The 18,920-nt window shown below is 66.6% G+C and overlaps 1 protein-coding gene across 6 annotated transcripts in view; it reads left to right on the top strand.

Annotated features, from left to right (window-relative positions):
* Positions 1 to 17,245, top strand: part of RXRA (retinoid X receptor alpha) — an 89,268-nt gene extending 72,023 nt beyond the window's left edge. For 4 of the 6 annotated variants that reach the window (XM_068988115.1, XM_068988108.1, XM_068988130.1 and 1 more), the window contains exons 5-11: positions 5,981 to 6,150; positions 9,516 to 9,645; positions 10,838 to 10,970; positions 12,979 to 13,070; positions 14,526 to 14,631; positions 15,064 to 15,237; positions 16,283 to 17,245. In XM_068988115.1, coding sequence (XP_068844216.1) covers positions 5,981 to 6,150; positions 9,516 to 9,645; positions 10,838 to 10,970; positions 12,979 to 13,070; positions 14,526 to 14,631; positions 15,064 to 15,237; positions 16,283 to 16,430 — 953 coding nt within the window. In that variant the 3' untranslated portion in view covers positions 16,431 to 17,245. The remainder of the gene's footprint in view (positions 1 to 5,980; positions 6,151 to 9,515; positions 9,646 to 10,837; positions 10,971 to 12,978; positions 13,071 to 14,525; positions 14,632 to 15,063; positions 15,238 to 16,282) is intronic. The other 2 variants (XM_068988147.1, XM_068988139.1) reach the window with 1 other exon arrangement.
* The last annotated feature ends 1,675 nt before the right edge of the window (positions 17,246 to 18,920 follow it).

Raw genomic sequence — 18,920 nt, 5'->3', positions numbered from 1 at the left:
ACAGGCTGGTGGTGTGTGTGCCTTCCCCCCAGCCATCCCATGGGGGAGCCGGGCGGCTGTCTGGTTGCCCCGCGTCCTGTGGGGGAGCTGGGCAGCTGTCTCGTCACTGGGCACTGCCCTCTTGTGGAGGCTGCAATCTCCGTGTCATTCGTCTATTTCCTGGGCTCCAGGCCTTCTTGCTGACAACCCAAGACCTCAGCTGGGCCAGTGGTCCTGCAGGATCTGTGCCTTGAGGCCGAGAGGCAGTGATGGGCTGGGGGTCTCGGCGCTGGTGAGGGGCAGTGTGCCCGTGGACCCCGCAGAGCGGCACCTCCTGGGCTCCAGCGTGAGCTGGGGGGCCGGCCTGGGCCTTGGTCTGCCCACCCAGCTTTCCTGATGAGGGCGCGTGTTCCATAGAGACAGTGGCCCATCCTTCTGTGTGCGAGTGGAGAAGCTGAGGCCCAGAGGGTCTGGGGCTCAGCCACGGTCACATGTTGGGCTGGAACCCAGCCCTGGCTTCCAGTGCTGACCTTCTTCCTCCCGGCCAGCAGGAGGGCAGAGGAAGTGTGTGCATCTGCACCTCGGTGTGGGTCAGCGAGCCGTGGCCATCTGTCCACTGAAAGTGACCATCACACAGCCAGGAAGGGCCCTCTGGGAGCAGTCAGTGCTGTCTTCGGGGAAGCCTGGGGCCTCTGGGAACCCAGAGGAGGCCCTGGCCCTGCTGTGGGCCTTGGGCAGCACTTGGTGGACAGGTGTCCAGCTGACCCCTGAAGAGTGGAGGGGGTTCGGCAGACCACGTGTCTGGATGGAGGGGCAGCACGTGCAGAGCTCGAGACCCCCAGCTGATGTGGCTCCCTGCGCCCCCACAGAGTGACTGAACACAGGTCCCCAGGGCTGTCCAGTCCAGTAAATGCTGACCCTCCCTTAAGGTCCTCTCAAGCTTTCCACTTGTGGGCCTGGGGGACACCCCAGTGATCTGTCCTCCCAAGGTCTGGGGAAAGTGGAGACAGCGTCCCCTGTCCCAGTGGAGTGGTCCTGGGGACACCCCAGCGATCTGTCCCCCCAAGGTCTGGGGAAAGTGGAGACAGCGTCCCCTGTCCCAGTGGAGTGGTCCTGGGGACACCCCAGCGATCTGTCCCCCCAAGGTCTGGGGAAAGTGGAGACAGCGTCCCCTGTCCCAGTGGAGTGGTCCTGGGGACACCCCAGTGATCTGTCCCCCCAAGGTCTGGGGAAAGTGGAGACAGCGTCCCCTGTCCCAGTGGAGTGGTCCTGGGGACACCCCAGCGATCTGTCCCCCCAAGGTCTGGGGAAAGTGGAGACAGCGTCCCCTGTCCCAGTGGAGCTGCAGTCTCGGGTGTGGGGGGTCAGCGGCTCTGACCCCCTTGCCCTTGCCCACCGGTGGCTGTTAGGGGCGCCTGCTGTGCCCGAAGCCTCTTTGGGGACCCTGCCTGGTCACATACACTCACCCACCCAGGCATCCCCCCACGGAGGGAGGAGGCCTCGGGGCAGGGAGGGGGCCTCGGGGCTGGGGAGGGGGCCTCGGGGCCGTATGCGCGCGCTCTCCATCTGATGCATGAGTCTGGAACGTTGGGCGCCGTCCTGAGGCACCGCGGCCCTAGAGGCCTGATTTATGGACCATTAGATAAATACCTGATTCCATCAGGATTCACTTCCCCTCGCCTCCTGCTGGATTTATAAGTCACGAGCAGGCAGTAAAAACCCTCCTACACGGTCCCCTCATGCTCTCAACACGACGTTAAACTCTTTGCTGGCCCGAGAGCCGTGGGGCGGTGGGAGGCGGCTCCGTCCGCCCGTGGGTGCAGCGCCGTCTGGCCCCCCGCTGCTGTGGGGCAGCCCCACCGCCTTGCCCTCTGGAGGGGTGAATGGTGGGCACCCGTGGCCACGGTGCCAGCCCTGCAGAGGAGGGCTCCCCAGCGGGGGCAGGGCTTTGGCGGCATGACCTGGGCAGTGCAGTGCCCGGTGATGGGGACCCAGTGTGCCACCCCAGCCCTGTCCAGGAGCATGTAGGCTGTAGGGCCCCAGGGCCAGCCCGCGCCCTCCTAGGTGCAGCCCCGTGGCGGACAGCCATGCCAGCTGGTGCTACACGGCTGGACCCACGTGACAGGCTTCTGGTCGCTTCTGGTGTAACAGGGACGCAGGCTCGGGGCTGGCACCTGGACTGGCTGACCGCAGGGAGGGCTGGCTAGCGAGGGACGCGGCAGGTGACGGCTTCATGTCGGGCCTGCGGGGCTGGGGCCCCGGGTGGGAAGTGCCCGTGGGCCGGGCCTGTCCACTGGGCGTGCGGCCGCACTCTGGGGCCTGTCGGCGCTCCTGTCTGAAGAGGGCGCAGGCCGGCGCGCAGGGCTTCGTGGCCTGAGGGGGAGACCTGGCTCCCGTCTGGGGTGAGCGCGCCAGGCTGCAGGGGCCGCCCCACTGCCCCGCCTCCCCGCTTACCCTCCTTCCTCACGAAGGTCTCTCCCTCTTCCTTCCTGTCTCTGTCTGCTGGCTCTGAGCGGCGGGTGTGGAGACGGTGCCTGGTGTGTGTGCACGCACGTGTGTGTGCAGGCGGGTATGGCACCACGTTTCACTGCGGAGAGAGCCCCAGCCGGGCCCCCACCTCCCGTCCGCCTGGGGCCTTGCTCTTCCCTGCCTGTGCATGGGGGTGTTGGCAAGCTCCCCCAAGGGAGGAGTGTGGCAGAGGGCATGGGGGGCCAAGAGACTGGTGGCCACAAGATGGGTACGTGTGTGTGTGCGTCTGAGTGTGCCTGTGCATGTGTGGGTGAGTGTGTATGTGAGTGTGCGTGTGTCTGTGTGAGTGCTAGTATGCGTGTGTGGGTGCAAGCCTCTGTGCACGTGTGTGTGTGTGCGCATCTGTGTGTGCATGTTTGTGTGCGGGTGTGCAGGGGAGCCTGTATGTATCTGTGGGTGTGTCTGTGAGTGTGTGTGTCTGTGTGAGTGCTGGTGTGGGTGCTTGGGTGTAGGCCTGTGTGTGTGTGTGTATGCATGTGTGTGTGTGCACGTGAGTTTGTGGGAGTGCTGGTGTGCACATGTGGGTGTGAGCCTGTGTGTATGTGTGATTGTGTGCACATAACCATTCTTGTGTGCAGACTGAGGGGAAGGAGAGCTGGGTCCTCTGAGCTGGAGGCACCTAACTTGCCCTGTGGCCTCTGGCAGGGATGCCCCCTCTGCCCTTGAGAAGGGGCAGCCGGGCCAGAGCCACTGGTGAAATCCCGTCCTTTCTGCCCCTCGGGTCCTGCAAAGGACAGGGGAGGTGCCCAAAGCAAAGGAGGCGGCAGGCCTGGGCTCCCCCACCCATATCCCCCCTCCACCTCTCGGCTCCCCAGGGGCCGGCAGCAAGCGCTGTGGCAGAGAGGGGTGCCATGCTGGAGTCTGCTGACTGCGGGGACCCTGGCTGTGCTGGGGTGTTTAGCGCCCCTCCAGGTGCTGGCTCGGCTGCTGGGGAGTTTTCCTGGGGATCCCAGCAGGGGGTCCGCGAGCTCTGCCCTCATGGCAGCGTTCCCCCCCAGCCCCGTGCAGCCCCCTGCCCCCACCGTGGGCTGGGAGAACAAGGCCCTGTCTCGGCCGCCCCTCCTGCCTGAGGCCTCCCGCCGGCTGGATGTCGGTCACACACGACCACGTGTAAACGACGGCTGACCTGGTCCAGCAAGAATCCTAGCCACCCGCTCCCGCCGCCATCTATAAGTAAAACCGTAACACTTACGGTGAGGGTGCTCACAGAGCTTCGCTAGTTAATTCTGCCCGCTCCCCACACCCAAGGGCCCCCCGGTCGGCACCCCTGTGCCCAGGCCCGTTGCGAGTGCGGGCATCCCCGTAACTGGGCCACGGCGCGGGGGGCATGGGAGAGGGAGTCGCAAGCAGATGGAGGACAGTGCCTGTGGACCCCGGGAGGCGGCTGCCGTCGGTCTCACTGTGGGGGGCGGTGGTGCTGCGGCCCAGAGAGGCTTGGGGCTCACCCAGGGCAGAGCAGGTCTGACTCCTGAGCCGCCGGCTCTCCTGAGGGCTCAGCCATGAGGGGAGCTCTGGGCCTCAGTTTCCCAACTTGGTAAAACGGGCCTCTCAGCTCTGTCCAGAACACAGACCCCAGGGACCCCACCCTCAGGGTCTCGGGGACACTGCTCGCCAGGGTTCTGAGTTCCCATCACTTGGCTGTGGTCTAGATGGGCCCGTGTGGCTGCCTCGCGCTGGGTCCACCCTTCTGGCCTGTGACCCAGTCCCCTGCACAGATGGTGACCTGAGGCGGTGCCCGGTCCAGCCCAGCATCCGCTGTGGTGGGGGTGGTGGGGGCCAGGCTGGCCAGCTTGAGCTTCCCACCCAGCCCCACCAGCTGTCAGACTTTGCAGAAGCGCCAGGCTTGCAAAAGCTCCGGCCCGAGGCCTTCTGCCTGGCTCCGTGGCCCAGCTGGTCTGGTCCACAGCGTCGGCCAGCCCGTCTGGAGTCCGGCTGCACCAACGGAAAGTCCCTCACTTGAGTCAGCATTCGGGCTCGGAGAGTGAAGCCCCTGGCAGGGGGCAGCTGTGAGCAGCCGTTTGTGGAGGCAGCAAGGAGGTTGGGCTGGCCCTTAGGATGCCCCACGACCTGGAGAAGGGCACCACTGGGTCCTGGCGTCTCCGAACGGTTGTTGGTGGGGCCGGCGTGGTGGAGAGGGGTCGACATGGGCTGTGATGGAGCTGTGTGGGGCCCAGGGACCCCAGGGAGCCCCAGAGCAGAGCCCTTACGCCCCCAGGTTCAGAGAACGGAGGCTCCCCTGGCCCCTGGGGGTGAGGGGCTGCGAGCGGGCCCTTCTGCACAGCGCGGCGGCCGTGTGTGCACCGCGGCCCCCAGGAGTGGGCTTGCACAAGCTTCTGCTCTGTGCTGGGGTCCCCAGGGGCCCCGCAAAGCCTTGTCTGAGGTGGGCGCTGAGGGTACCTGGGGTGTCGAGGGGATGCCTCAGCCCGCTCTGGGTCAGCAGGGCAGGACCACGGGAGGGTGGGCTTGGGGGGCTTGGCGGGCGGTGAGGGGGACCGCCCAGTCCTGGTGCCGCTGCTGTCGCTCAGGGGTGTCTGGCTGTCCGCGGGGCTCTGCCCGATAGCCCGGGGCTCCGCTGTGAGGGTTCTGGTTTCTGCAGCAGCCCCTCTGGCCCTGGACTAGGCTTCTCTCTGCTGCAGACTCCCCCCACTGCTCTGGTCCGGGGTCCTTGCTGTCCCCAGTAGAGGCAGGGCGGTGGGGTCAGCCCGCTGCAGGAGCCCCTTGGGGCTTTACGGGGCTCTGGGTGGGGTTCACAGCTGCGCTGTGGCTCTGTGTCCCATTGGCCTGCAGGGTGACCTCAGGGAGGTCTCAGCTTCTCTTAGGAGAGGGTGGCCTGAGCTACACGGGCTCTGAGATTGAGGGTCTGTGAATGCCCAGCGTGGGGTGCCTGGTCCCCTCGGCCTTCCTGCGCGTGCGTCTCCTCGGGGCGTGTTGAAATGAACCCTTGCCTCTCTCCCTGGTTCCCAGAGACTAGGCTGCCCCCATCTGCCCAGTCCTCCAGCCTCATGCTGGACACCCCCTCGGCCTCAGCGCCCACCCCGCCCCTGCCTGGGCTGCCGTCCCTGCCTTTCTGTCCCTTCAGCTGCATTGCCGCGTCTTCTGGAAGCCGTCCTGGCTGTGCCTGCGTCCATAACCCATGAAAGCCCATGAAAGGGCTTCTCACTCCACCTTGGGATCCCTGCTGAGCTGTTCACTTCCTGAGAGCGGGGCGCTGTCCTCCCTGGCCCTGGGTGGTCCTGGTGTGAACCGGGGTTGAATGAATTAGCGAGAGGTGGCGTGCTCTGTTCTCAGAACACACAGCCCCCCGGGAGTGGGAGGCCGGGCTTGGGGAAGAGACGGGGCTGCGGTCTGGCCGGCCCCGAGCACCCTCGCTCTCCCTGGCCCTGGCTGGCTGGCGGGCGCGCTGCTTGGGCCCCGGGGGCGGAGGCTGCCGCGGGAGCTGCGGGCTGACCGTGACCCCTTCACCCCGCCTCAGCCGTGCAGGAGGAGCGGCAGCGAGGCAAGGACCGGGGTGAGAGCGAGGTGGAGTCGACCAGCAGCGCCAACGAGGACATGCCGGTGGAGAAGATCCTGGAGGCCGAGCTGGCGGTCGAGCCCAAGACCGAGGCCTACGTGGAGGCGAACGTGGGGCTGAGCCCCAGCTCGGTGAGCACCCCTGCCCACGTCCGTCTGCTCTGCTCTGGGGATGGAGGCCCTGGGAGCGCGCCTGGGAGGGGGTCCCCGTCATCACACCCCCGCCTGGAGGGGGACCCCCATCACCCCCCCTACCTGGGAGCATTGCCTGGGAGGGGCTCCCCGTCATCACACCCCCACCTGGAGGGGGACCCTATCACCACCCCCCCATGCCCCTGCACCTCCATGAAGCTCTGCTGCCAGTCAGGTGGGCGAGTTTTCAGTTGTTGGGTTCACAGCCCAGGACTTTATGACTCCCTTCCAGCTTCCTGTTACCTCTGGCCCATCGTGCAGCCAGGCCTGTGGGCAGTACTGGGTCTCAGCATCGTCTGTGTCTCCGTGTGGGTTCAGGGTGGCCCTGGGGTCCCCCTGGCCTCTCCCCTCCGTTCTGTCCCTGCCTCACGTGGCCTGGACGCCCTGCCCACCCCCGCCCCAGGGCCCTTGCTCGTGTGGTTTCCACTGTTCTTCTTCGGCTTCAGCCTTGGAAAGTGTCCTTTCCTCGGGGAGCCCTTTCCCCGGGGAGCCCTTTCCCTCTCGACCACCTTGTGCCCCCATCATGGGGGCTCGGCGCCCTGACGCTTGGGGGTCACGGCGTGACGAGTGTGGTGGTTTGCTCTCCATCCTCGCCGTTGGACTGTCCCCCTGTGACCGGCTGCGGTCAGGGACAGGGCCCTGCCTTGCCCGTAGCTGCTTGATCACGACCTCCCCAGTCTCAGAGCGTGGGGGTCCTGTCTTGCCTGCAGTCTCAGGACACCCCTCTTCCTTGTCCCCCTGTGACGGGGCGCCCCAGGCTGCAGCCTCTCTCAGACCCCCACGCTGGCTGCCCTGCCGTGTTGCCTCTTGTGTGCAGTGACCCCCCGCCCTGGTTTGACCCTTGACAGTCCCTCTGGTCTGTGGCCCGACCCCACCTGACGGCCTCTCCAGTCCCAGTGGGGAGCCAGGTTGCGGCGCGGGCCTCACGGTTGAGCAGAAGCCCTGAAGGAAACGTCAGGGGTCGACAGCGGTCTGCCAGGTTTTACTCTTGTCCAGACAGTGAGGACACTGTCTGGGAGGAAACAAGTCTGCCTTCTGCGCACTCCAGGAATGCAGAACAGGCGGGCAATTTCGGGGACAGGCCGGTGGGCTGGCCGGCGGGGGCTCTGCCCTCCTGTGGCCGCTCCTGGCGGATTGGCCTGGGTCCCCCTGTGGGGCTGGCTTGTTGGGCCCCTTCCCCCAGACCAGGGACACCTGTCTGCTCTGGCGGAGCCTCAGGTCCCAGCCTGGAGGCTCCGCCCTCTCTGGCAAGGGGCCAGAGCTCAGGAAACTGCTGCTGAATGAGGCCTGTTTTGTCTTTTTGTGGGAATAAGGCTCAGAGAATTTAAGTACCTGCCAGAGGTAGGATGGAGCCGGCTGGAGTTCAAGCTCCTCCCCCCGGGGAACCCCTTCCTCCAGGCCTAGCCCTGCACCTCCGGTGCAGGTAACCTTTGCCCCCAGCTTATTAGGTATGACCCGGCATCTGCCTCCGAGGCCCTGGCTACTCCACGGGCCTGCTCTGGGCCCCTTGGGGGCTCGGGGGGGGTCCCGCTAGTGACCAGAGAAAGCCCGACCTCTGGGGCTTCAGCCCGGGACTGGTCGGTCTTCCCCATGCCTTCTGCCCGGCTCAGTGCAGCTGCCTGGACCCCCGCCATTAAGCTTGGCCTCCCACCCGTGGGCTGGAAGGGCATGGAGCAGGGTCCCTGAGGACTGGAGCCTGGCCCCAGGCTCTGGCTCACTTGCTGCTGGGTGTATCGCTCGGGTGAGCCGGTCTCCGGTACAGGCTAGCTCTGCTCGTGGCTGCAGTCATCCGGTGGACGGGATGGGTGTGCGATGCCTGGAGGGTGTGCTGGGCTTGGGCACGTGGCCTCTGGGCGCCCCGAGTGCTGGGCTTCTGGTCGGTGCTCCTGGGTGGAGGCGGGAATGCTGTGTGGGCTGGCCCCCTGGGGCTTCGGTGTGCCGGTGACTTTGGGGGCATCTGGGCGCTGGCGCCTTCCACCCCTTTCCCCTGACTGGCCATGTGCCCTGGAAGCCACTTCTCCCGCGGCCCCAGGTCCTCCTGCACGCGGGTCCCGTCCGCCCCGCCGGCCTCGGTGCCCCACTGTCATAGGCCTCCCGAGAGAGCCCTCAGCAGGCCCTTCACGGCCGGATTGTTTAGACTGCGCTGCGTGGGAGGGCACATGGTTTCTATCAGGGAAGCCCCTCCAGCCTCCCCACCCCGTTGGGGGATGCCTGGCACACGTGGTTCCTGGAATGAGGCGCTTCCGCTTCCGCTGCCTGGGCCCCACCCCCCAGGGCCTCGCGGGTTCTTCATCGGAGCCCCGTGGGCTGGAGCCTGGAGCCACTGAGGCTGCCCGGGTTCCCCCATTTGTGAGGATGACTGGGCGTCCCCTTCTGGCTAGGGGCTTCCCAGGTGGCTCAGTGGTAATGAATCTGCCTGCACTGCAGAAGACTCGGGCTCGATCCCTGGGTCAGAAAGATGCCGTGGAGGAGGAAATGGCAACCCACTCCAGTGTTCTTGCCTGGAGAATCCCACAGACAGAAGAGACTGGTGGGCTACAGCCCATGGGGTCTCAAGAGTCAGACAGGACTAAATGACTGGGCACGCACGCACACTCCTTCTGACCAGAACTTTCTGGAAGGGCTTCAGATGCACCCTTGTGTGCGTGCCACGTCCAAATCTGGGAAGAAGCACCACCACCAGAGGGGCTGGCACCGCCCACCCCTCCCCACGCCTGGTCTACAACACGAGGTCACCTGGCATCGGCCCAAGGGCCACGGTGGGTCATGACACGGTGACCTTTCTGTGGCTTCTGGACAAGTGGCAGCAAGCCGAGTGCCTAAAAGAACACAGATGTTACTGCCTCACTCTTCTCGAGGCCCGAAGCCTGAGATCTGTGTGCCTGGGCCAAGTCAGGGCATCGGCAGGGCTGGCCCTCCGGGGGCTGGGGCTGGGGGGCCTCGCCCCGGCCTCTCCAGCTCTGTAGGCGCCCCGTGCCCGGCTCCGGCCCTTCTTCCACGTTGAGGCAGCAGCTCTTCCCTCCTCGACCTTGGCCTCAGCCCTCATATCCTCCCTGCCCTCTGACCTTCCCCCCCAGCAGGGGCTCTGTGACATCCCCAGGCCCACCCACACGTTCCAGGGTCACCTCCCCTCAGAACCCTTCACTCAGCCGTGCTCGCCGAGTCCTTTGTGCTGGGGTTCGGGGGCTGAGGTCGTGGGGGTCGTGGGGGCGTTGGTCAGCCCCCGCCACCAGGTCGGGTGTGTAGGGGCCTGATCAGGGCCCTGTTCAAGGCACGGTGCTCATCACCACGGCGCCCCTCCCCAGCCCAACGACCCCGTCACCAACATCTGCCAAGCCGCTGACAAGCAGCTCTTCACGCTGGTGGAGTGGGCCAAGCGGATCCCGCACTTCTCCGAGCTGCCCCTGGACGACCAGGTCATCCTGCTGCGGGCAGGTGAGCAGCGGGCCTGGGCGGGGCGGGGCGGGGCGGGGCGGCGAGGGGGCGGGGCCCTGATCCTGCTCAGTGCCTAGAGGCACGGGGCATGAGGCATAGGGAGGGAGTGGGGGCTGCTGCTGGGGAGAAGGCCTGGGACACGGCTGGGGAAGGGGCCTCAGAGGAGGGCAGTCTTGCTGGGGCCCGGTTCTGCCGCTTGACGAGGTCTCCTCCTCAGCCTCCTGAGCCCTCGTGTTTGGCCAGCGGGTGTCCATCCACGATGGGCCCAGGGGTGGGGGAGACGGTCCCTGGAAGAGCTTTCACTCTGACTGGGGCACAGACCCCAACCCCAGAGCCGAGAGGAAAAGATGCTGACCTGCGGGGTGGGGCGGGGCCCCGGGTCCTCGTGCTGAGCAGGCAGCCTCTTTGTCCCCCGGGCTCTCAGTTTTCATCTGTGTAAACTGGGGCCAATACTAGCTTTGCGGGGTTGAGTCATGATTGAACAGGATCACCCTTGTGACCTGGGCACAGCCACCAGCCCGGAGCCTTTGGGGCAGCGGTGACGGTCACAGCCACCACTGCCGAGTGCTCCGTGGGCTCCAGGCTGGGGTCGGAGACGGCTCGCACGTCTGGTTTGCAGGAGCGCATGCGTACAGGGTCTTTTCTCTGCCCTCCCCCAGCCCTGTGCCCACTCCGCGTGTGCCAGGGACTCCAGGAGAGGGCGGTGGCCCCCCTTGGCTCCGACACTCCTGGGCTCCATCATTTACTGTTTCGTGGCACCCCCAAAACGCCAGCTCGGGGAGTTTGCGGTGGGGGCTGCCCGAGAGGATCCAGGGGCTCCCTGGCGCTCCGTGGCAGCAGCGTCTGGCACGTACAGAGAGGGACTTCCCGGGCACCTGAGTGTGGAGGGCCCGGGTTAAGCAGCTGCAGGAGCTGCTCTGTGCGGGACTTACGGGCCAGTGCTCGGGAACCGTCCTTCTGTGGAAGGGTCATGGGCTTGGGGTTCCACGGAGGCCCTGCCTCGAGAGGGTGCGAGCTGCCTCCCGGGTGCCCGGTGGGGGCCGGGGCGGGGCGAGGTGGGGCCCCGGAGCCCCGCGGGTGGACGAGTCCCTGCTCCTGCTCAGTGGCGGGGGCGGGGGGGGGGGTTCCTAGGGGCGAGGGGGCGGGGCCTGGAGACCACGGTGACTCTGTGTGCGCCCCCCACCCCCCGCAGGCTGGAACGAGCTGCTCATCGCCTCCTTCTCCCACCGCTCCATCGCCGTGAAGGACGGCATCCTCCTGGCCACCGGGCTGCACGTGCACCGCAACAGTGCCCACAGCGCGGGCGTGGGCGCCATCTTCGACAGGTGGGGACTCCCGCGCGGCCTCTGTGCCGGGCACGGAGGTTACACTTGGGGAGACAGCAGGAGAGCCCCAGGACTAAGGCCCGGGTGGCTCAGAGGGTAAAGCGTCTGCCCGCAGCGCGGGAGACCCAGGTTCGATCTCTGGGTCAGGAAGATCCCCTGGAGAAGGGAATGGCAACCCACTGCAGTATTCTTGCCTGGAGAATCCCATGGACGGAGGAGCCTGGTGGGTTACAGTCCATGGGGTCGCTAAGAGTCAGACACCACTGAGCTACTTCCCTAAGATTAAAATCCCCAGGGCCGCTCGCGTATCCCAGCTCCCACTGCGGTGTCCTTCCCTCCACATCCTCATGTGGGAAGGAAAGCGGCCCCATCTTTACAGCAGAGATACACGGTGGTGCTGTGACATGTCGTGGTTCCGTGAGCCTGCGTGCGGCGGGCGCACGGCCGCGTCCCAGCACCGCTCCAGGCCTGTCCCCGGCGGGGACGCCGCTATCTGCTCCCGCCCCTCTGGCACACACCCAGGCGGCCAGTGCTGGGCAATGGTCAGGCGATTCTGTTCTCAGGCTCCGAGAACGTCTGTCTCCACCGGCGGGGTCACTGGGAGGCCTGTTTCTGTCCCTGGCTGGCTTTGCCTGTGAGCCCAGAGCATGGGGGTGTCAGCTCAGCCAGCCAGAGCTGCAGGGGCTGGGGAGGGCTGTGGGTGGGTCCTCGGGGCGGGGGAGCTGCAGGGGCTGGGGGGGTGGACCCCCCGGGAGGGAGGCAATGCGCGGGGTCCCAGGTGAGCCCCTGAGTGAAGAGAGCCGCTCAGTCGGGTCCGACTCTTTGAGACTCTGTGAACTATACAGTCTATGGAATTCTCCAGGCCAGAATACTGGAGTGGGTAGCCTTTCTCTTCTCCAGGGATCTTCCCAGCCCTGGGATCGAACCCAGGTCTCCCACATTGCAGGCGGATTCTTTTCCAACTGAGCCCCAAGGGAAGCCCGAGCCCCTGAGTACAAGAGCCTAATGGTGGGGGGGCGCAGCAGAGACCCCTACTGTAGCCCCCTGGGGATAAAAGCGAGAGCGTGCTGCCACACGGGACAGCCCAGGAAGAACGGGGGGGCGGCTCGTCACTGCTCCCCCCCCGCCGGCTCCAGGCACCCTGGGCAGGCCCTGATGTAGACAGTGTAGGGCGTGTCTTTGCCACAGGACATTCAGGGCCTTCACCAAACTCGAGGAGGGGGCTGTGGGGTGCTGGGTTTATTGCTTACATGCTTAGTCGCTCAGCCGTGTCCGACTCTGTACGACCCCATGGACTGTAGCCCACCAGGCTCCCCTGTCCGTGGGATTCTCCAGGCAAGAATACGGGAGTGGGTTGCCGTTTCCTTCTCCAGAGGATCATATTGCTCACAGATGGCTTCTTTAGCAAGCCCGTCCCTCCGAGGGCACGTTTAGAAATGCCTCCCCGGCTGTGCGCCCAGCTGACAGCTCCGGGGGCCCAGGTGCTCGGGAGGTGCCTGGTGATGGGAGGTGGCACAGAACCCCCTCCGGCAGCGAGCCAGGAGCAGGGGAGCCAGGAGCTGGGGAGGCGCCTTCCCGCGGACGTAGGGAGCGGCAGGGATGCACGTCTGGGCCTTGGCCTGGTTTGCAGCCGGCGGGGACGTGTGCCGGTGGACTCCGCCCCCGACGTCCAGGACCCTGGCTCACCCCGCTGTCACGCGGGCCCCCTCTAGTCTCTGGGTTCCTGGAATAAAATCCCACAATGCTGAGCTCCTGGAGGTGGAGGAGAGGAGCCCCCCTCCCTCCTCGGGGCCGGAGGGGACCGGCTGGGCACAGGGACTGTCCTACCCTGTCTGAATCGCCCTGCCCTTCTCAGCTGCCCTTCAGGCCTGCGCGGAGTCTTTCGGGGGTGTTTCTGGGGGCCCCAGGAGGGGCGTGGTCACAGAGCCCTTTGGGGGTGTTTCTGGGGGCCCCAGGAAGGGCGTGGTCTAGCTTGGACGTTGCTGTTTCCCTGCCCCTCCCCCCACAGGGTGCTGACGGAGCTGGTGTCCAAGATGCGGGACATGCAGATGGACAAGACGGAGCTGGGCTGCCTGCGTGCCATCGTCCTCTTCAACCCCGGTACCGCCTGCTGCCGAGGCCTGGTGTCCACCCCCCAAGGGGCTAAGGCAGCGGGGCACCCGCCGCAGCCCCACAGCCCACTGATAGGGCGGTGTCGGCCCCCTGCCCCTCCGCTGAGCCTGCCTGTCTCTCTTGCGATGGGCTCCGCTACCAGAGACCTGGAGCCTGGCTGGTCTGGGGGTGCTGGGGGGGGGCACCGGGGCAGGGGCGGGCTCTGAGGGCTTCTCGGGGAAGTGCTGGCTGTGGGAGGGCGGGCCAGCGGCAGGGCTCCTGAGTCCTTACCCTCCGTCGTCGCTCCAGCGCTGAGGGTCAGGCTGGGGTGAAGATGGGGCCCCCTAGTGGGGACAGCCCGTTTCCAGGGGCATTTGTCCCCAGGCCTGTGCGTGAACCCACGACCCTGCCAACACAGCCCTGCCCAGTGGGGTCCCCTTGAAGTCGAGCGTGACTTGGATGCTGGCACTGCTTTACCTGCTGGGGTCCAGACTCGGGGTTGCCAGGGGCGGAAGGGAGGTGGCCAGAGCTGGCACAGGCCCAAGTGTAGGGAGACTGGGGGCCCAGCTGCAGAGGAGACTGCATTTCCCGAGGTGCCCAGACCCCAGGCCACTGTGGCATTGATGCTGGGCACGGTGCCCCTGCTGGGATGTCAGACAGCTGGGTCAGGGCTGGGGTGGGGGCCCCTGGCCTAGGGGTCAGAGGTCACCCAAGAGCAGGCCTGTCCCCAGGGCTGCACTGGCTTCAGATGGGCAGCAGGGGGGCTCCAGCCTCTGCCCGCTAAGCCGTCAGCGTGGACCATGCCTGTCTGGGGCCTCACTCAGGGCAGGGGCCCGAATCCCAGTGCCCAGAGGGGGCTGGGGTTGGGGGTCAGTGGGGAGAGGCTTGTCGGGTGTCAGTTTGCGGGGTGACCTCGGAAACAAAGGAGCAGAGAGGGGCTTAGCTTTGCCCAACCGGGGAGCCCTCACTGGCTTAGGGAGGCCTGTGACTGCTGCCCAGATGACCCAGGGCGGCCGGTGCGCCTCAGTCCTCACCCCTGGGCCCTGGGGTTTTGGTGGCCCGGGTCCCAGGCATCTCTGTCCACAGGCAGAGCCCCTTCCAGACCAGGCTCCTGCTGCCAGGGTCTCAGGGCTCAGGGTGGCTTTGGCCCCCACAGCGTGGGTTTGGCTGTTTCAGACAGAAGGAGGTTTGGAGCCTACATTGGCTCAGAGGGGCTGAGCCCCAGTGCACTGAGGCCTCCAGAGGTGATGTGGTTGGCGTGGCAACCAGGCCTGGTGAAAGCAGGCCTGTCCCACCTTCCTGATGGGGTAGTGGGGTGGCGGGAGGTTAGGGGACGGGCCCAAGGTCGAGTGGCCAGCACGCAGCGGGCAGGGTGTGCGTGTGGGGCCACCTCATCCAGGTCGGGGCTCTGGGTCCCCACTTCCCGGGGCCGGACTCTGACCTGTGGCCCCTTCTCCCTTGCAGACTCCAAGGGGCTCTCAAACCCAGCCGAGGTGGAGGCGCTTCGCGAGAAGGTCTACGCGTCCCTGGAGGCATACTGCAAACACAAGTACCCCGAGCAGCCAGGAAGGTGAGCCCTGGCAGAGCCTCCGCCCGCCGGGCCTCGGGGCTGGGGCAGGCCTGCCCCAGCCCTTCAGATGCTCCTGTGGGTTAGAAGGCAGCTGCCCCCCCCACCCAGGGCAGTGGGGGACCCAGGCACTCTTCCGCCCCAGCAGGTGCACGCTCACCGTTACCTGCAGCCCCGCCAGGCAGAGGGGCCCTGTGCTGGCGCACAGTAGGCACGCGTGGCTTGTAAACCAAGGCGGTGCTTTCCTCTGGCGACAGAGGAAGCCGCTCGAGGCAGGGCCCTGGTGTGCTCGGCCCGGCAGGGATGAAAGCCAGCACGTAGTAGGTGCTTTACAAATGTGGGCGGAGCACATGGCCGTGGTCTGAGCACAGAGTCTGCCTGCCTCTCTCCCTGCCGACTGTGGGCCCCGGAGGGCTGGCCTTGTCTCCTTGGCAGGTCCCCCGAGCCGGGCGCGCAGTGGGTTTCTGGGAGAAGGTGCCTGCAGACCGGCTGTCCAGGTTCCTGCCTCCTCTCTTCCGGGACTGTCCTCTGTCTGCCAGGAGGGGTTGGGGCCCCAGGGCCCCAGGCCTGGCTCTGCCCTCGCCCGCCCTGCCAGCCGGCACACACACGGTTAAGTGTCTGACCAGCCTCATCTGGTTTAAAGTGAAACTTCCCTAAGGAGGGGTGGCAGTCCCGCCTGTTTTTCCTGGCTCCCCGCCCCGGCCCATCTCGCCAACTCAGCAGAAAACAGCGCGTTCTCTGGCCCCGCTCCAGCCTCCGAGTTGCGTTTTTGCCTTTAAAACGTGGGTTGTGTTGCAGCCAAGCCCGGGGCTTTCCCCCTGAAATAAGACATTGTTAATAATTAGTGAGGTCCCAGGGTCCCCAGAGGGTCGTGTGCAGAAGGCCTGGAAGCGCTCGGGGTGGGGACCGGGGTCCAGGGAGGGGTAAGATGTGGACGTCCGGGGTGGGGCATTGGGCCCTGTCCCCACACAGCAGCTGTCCTTGGCACAGAGCGCCGGAGCCTGGCGTCCCTTCTCCAGGCACCGCCCCCCAAAGTCTTCCCTGCCCGTCTGCCGCCCACTGTCCTCCCCCGAGACTCTGCAGTGGGGCAGGCACAGCCCGAGGAGCCCCTCCCCCTCCCCGCACCCGCCCTGTTCGACGTCGGGCTGCAGCTCATTCTGGGCGAGGTGGGTGCTGGCGTGAGCCCCACTGGAGGCTTCTGGGAGCTCAGACCTGCCCCCCAGCTCAGGAGCGGCTTTATCCCGAGAGGGGGGCCCACCGCCCAGGGGCTTTGCTGGCGCTCAGATCTGCTGTCAGAGCCCTTCTTCCTGTGTAAAATCCTGCTGCGACTCCTGCTGCCCTTGGAGAAAGCCTGCCGCGCCTCTTAACTTCCCCCACGAAGCCCTGATCAGCCCGCCCCAGCCTGGCCACCGGCCCTTCATCCTGAATCTCTGCCCTGGGGGCGTCCCCTTGGAGCCTTCTGCCCCCGGGCCCTGGCCCCTCTCTGCGTCCGTCCTCTGCCTGATAGACCCCTCCCCGTTGAAGGCCCCTGGCTCAGGAGGGCCCCTGCCGTGGCAGCCTCGGGGTCTGGGGCGGTGAGACGCGATCAGGCCACGGGGCCGGGGCGGGGGTCGGGGGGAGAGGGTGGCGGGCGCTCATGCGGCTCCGTCCGCAGGTTCGCCAAGCTGCTGCTGCGCCTGCCCGCCCTGCGCTCCATCGGCCTCAAGTGCCTGGAGCACCTCTTCTTCTTCAAGCTCATCGGGGACACGCCCATCGACACCTTCCTCATGGAGATGCTGGAGGCCCCACACCAGATGACTTAGGCCCGCTGGTCCCGGCCCGCCCCGCCCTCCTCTGCCCGCCTGGACCTGGGGGCGTGGCCTGCCACTGCTGAGCCTGTGCTGCCGGCCGCCCTCCCCGTTTTCCACAACTCGTCTGGACCCGGCAGCGGGCATCCCGGGGTGGCCGCCAGAGCGGCAGGAGCCGGTGTGAGCCCTGGGGTTGGGGGGAACCCAGACGGGCTCACGGGGTACACGCCGCTATCCCCGGAGCCGCATCGTTCAGAGGGTGGCAGGGCTCCGTCACGTTCTGTGGTCGCTGGGTTTGGAAATCTCCCGTGGGAGGTCCTCTGTTTGCAAGGATTCTCTGCCTCCTATGTTGGCTGGTGCCCTGCCCGCCCAGCTTCACCCGCGATTGGGAGGAGGGGACAGGTGGGGGGGGCTGCCAAAGACCCCGACCTGCCTCCCAGGAGGATGGGAGGGGCTCCAGTCCCTCAGAGTGAAGGGTGAGCAACCCCTTTTTCCAAAGATGACTTTCAACCTGCTCCCCAAACCAGTCAGATTGGGAGCCGACCTCTGTGCTGGGTTTGGGGGTCGCCTAAGGCTGCAGGGAAACCCGTGCACCCCATCCCACCTGCGTGCTCTCTGCGTTGTCCTGGTTTCAGCTCCTGGTCCCACGGGGTCCTGTCCAGGCCGCCCCCAAACCTTCCAGCTTGTGCAGAGGGCTGAGGCTGGCCCCCAATCCTGCAGGGCGTACCCGATCTCTAGTGGACCGGAGGTCTGCTGCCCACCCAGGAGGCCCACGGGGATGGGAGGGGAGGCGGGTCCTCGGTCGGCTGCGCATGCTGAGGGAGACCAGCAGGGTCCAGAGCTGGAGGGGCCTGTGGGCACGCCGCTGTGGGGAGCGGACAGCTGGCTGGGGCCTGCGGCACTGTGGGCCGCACTGCTTGGCTGGCGGGCATCTGGTGGGCCCCTGGGGTGGGGAGCGGCCGAGCGCCAGCACCCTGGGGTCGGGTGGGGCTCCCAGAGACAGGCTGTTGTCCTGTGTCCGTCCGCACCCGCTCTGGTCGGGGGCCCGGCCGGCCAGGCAGGCCCAGCCTCCTGGGCTGGCTCTCTCAGGGTGAAGGCCTCTGCACCGTCGCGCTCTCCCTCCGGTCCGTTTTTCCATCTCACACCCCGAAACCCAGCGTTTGTCGGCTGGGGGACCCGGAACTGCCAGCGGCCCCGGAGCAGGAGTGGGGGTCGGCGTTGTGGGTGCTCCCCCAGGCCTGTCTACCCCGGGGGGTGGGTGCGGGGGTGCCCCCGAGGCTGGGTGAGGACAGGCCAGCCTCCCGGCCTCCGTGGGGAAGAGGGTGTCCGTTCTTTGCCCTCCAGGGTCCAGCCCAGGCTGAGCGAGAGGCGCCTGGGCCGACCGTGTGGAGGACCCCACAGACGTCTCTTTGCTCTGGGGCCCCCATTCCCGCCCCCAGGAGATGCGTCCCCGGCTGCCCCAGCACCCGCCCCACCCGCCCTCTGCGGCAGAGGTGGGAAGAGCTGGGGACTGCCCAGCACCCCCAGAAGTCTCGGCCGCCTTGGAGGCGTGGTGGTGTCAGCAGAGTGACGCAGGCACCCCGGTGGTCCTCCCCCTGGGGTCCCCCCAGTGGTGGGTTTGTAAGGCTGCCCCTCAGCCCGCACCCAGTGCCTTCTGCAGCTGGACACACCCCGTCCACGCCCCACCCGCCCTGCTGCCCTGGACCACTCTGGAGACCAGGAGAGGGCCCTGTGGGGGCTGGCCTGGGGGCCCCCCGGCCACCCCGGCACCCCCTCCCCCGGCCTCCTGCCTCCCCCCCGCACCGGGCCCCCGGTGTCCTGGGGCCAAGTCCCCCGTCTTCTCCTCGGGCGCTGTCCTCGTAGCATCCTTGCTGTGTTTGAAAAGGTGATGGTGGGAAAATGGCACGTTATTCGGTAGATAGACGTTTTCTTTAACCAGACCTTCAGTAGACCGATCTGGTTCAATTAAGGTGATTTTTTTTGGTAATTATTATTTTGGTGGGACAGTCTTTAATTTTCTAAAGATAGCACTAACGTCAGCTTGTTGGCCATCCTGTGCCATCCCCACTTGCTGGATGCTTCCGGCAGGCACCCCCACCCCCAGGATCACCTCCCGCTCAGTCATCAGGCGGGGCACCCGCGGCCGAGGAGCGAAGACGACTGTGTCTCAGGTTCGGAAGGTGTCGGCCAGGCCAGCCTCTGGCTTGTCCCCCACTGGGCGTTTCCTTGGAAGCTGGCCCACCCGGGGATGTCTGTGCAGAGGGCACTCGCGTCAGCTGCTGGCTCTCATCCCCCCGGGGGAGGATGGCCTCCCACCCTGGGCGTCCCAGGAGGGTTTGGGCTGGCAGACCCCCCGGGCCAAGTGCTGGAGACCACGCCGCACTCCCTGCTCCACGGAGGCCCTGGTTGGGCCCAGCCGGAACGTCCAGCTGGAGCGTGACGGGCTGACGTTGCTCCCACCGTGGGATTTGGTCCCTGCCCACGCAGGTGTGTGTGGGCAACACC

This window comes from Capricornis sumatraensis, chromosome 1 (genome assembly GCF_032405125.1).
Source record: "Capricornis sumatraensis isolate serow.1 chromosome 1, serow.2, whole genome shotgun sequence".
Classification (NCBI taxonomy): Eukaryota; Metazoa; Chordata; class Mammalia; order Artiodactyla; family Bovidae; genus Capricornis; species Capricornis sumatraensis.
This window is presented reverse-complemented; position numbering and strand designations above follow the sequence as displayed.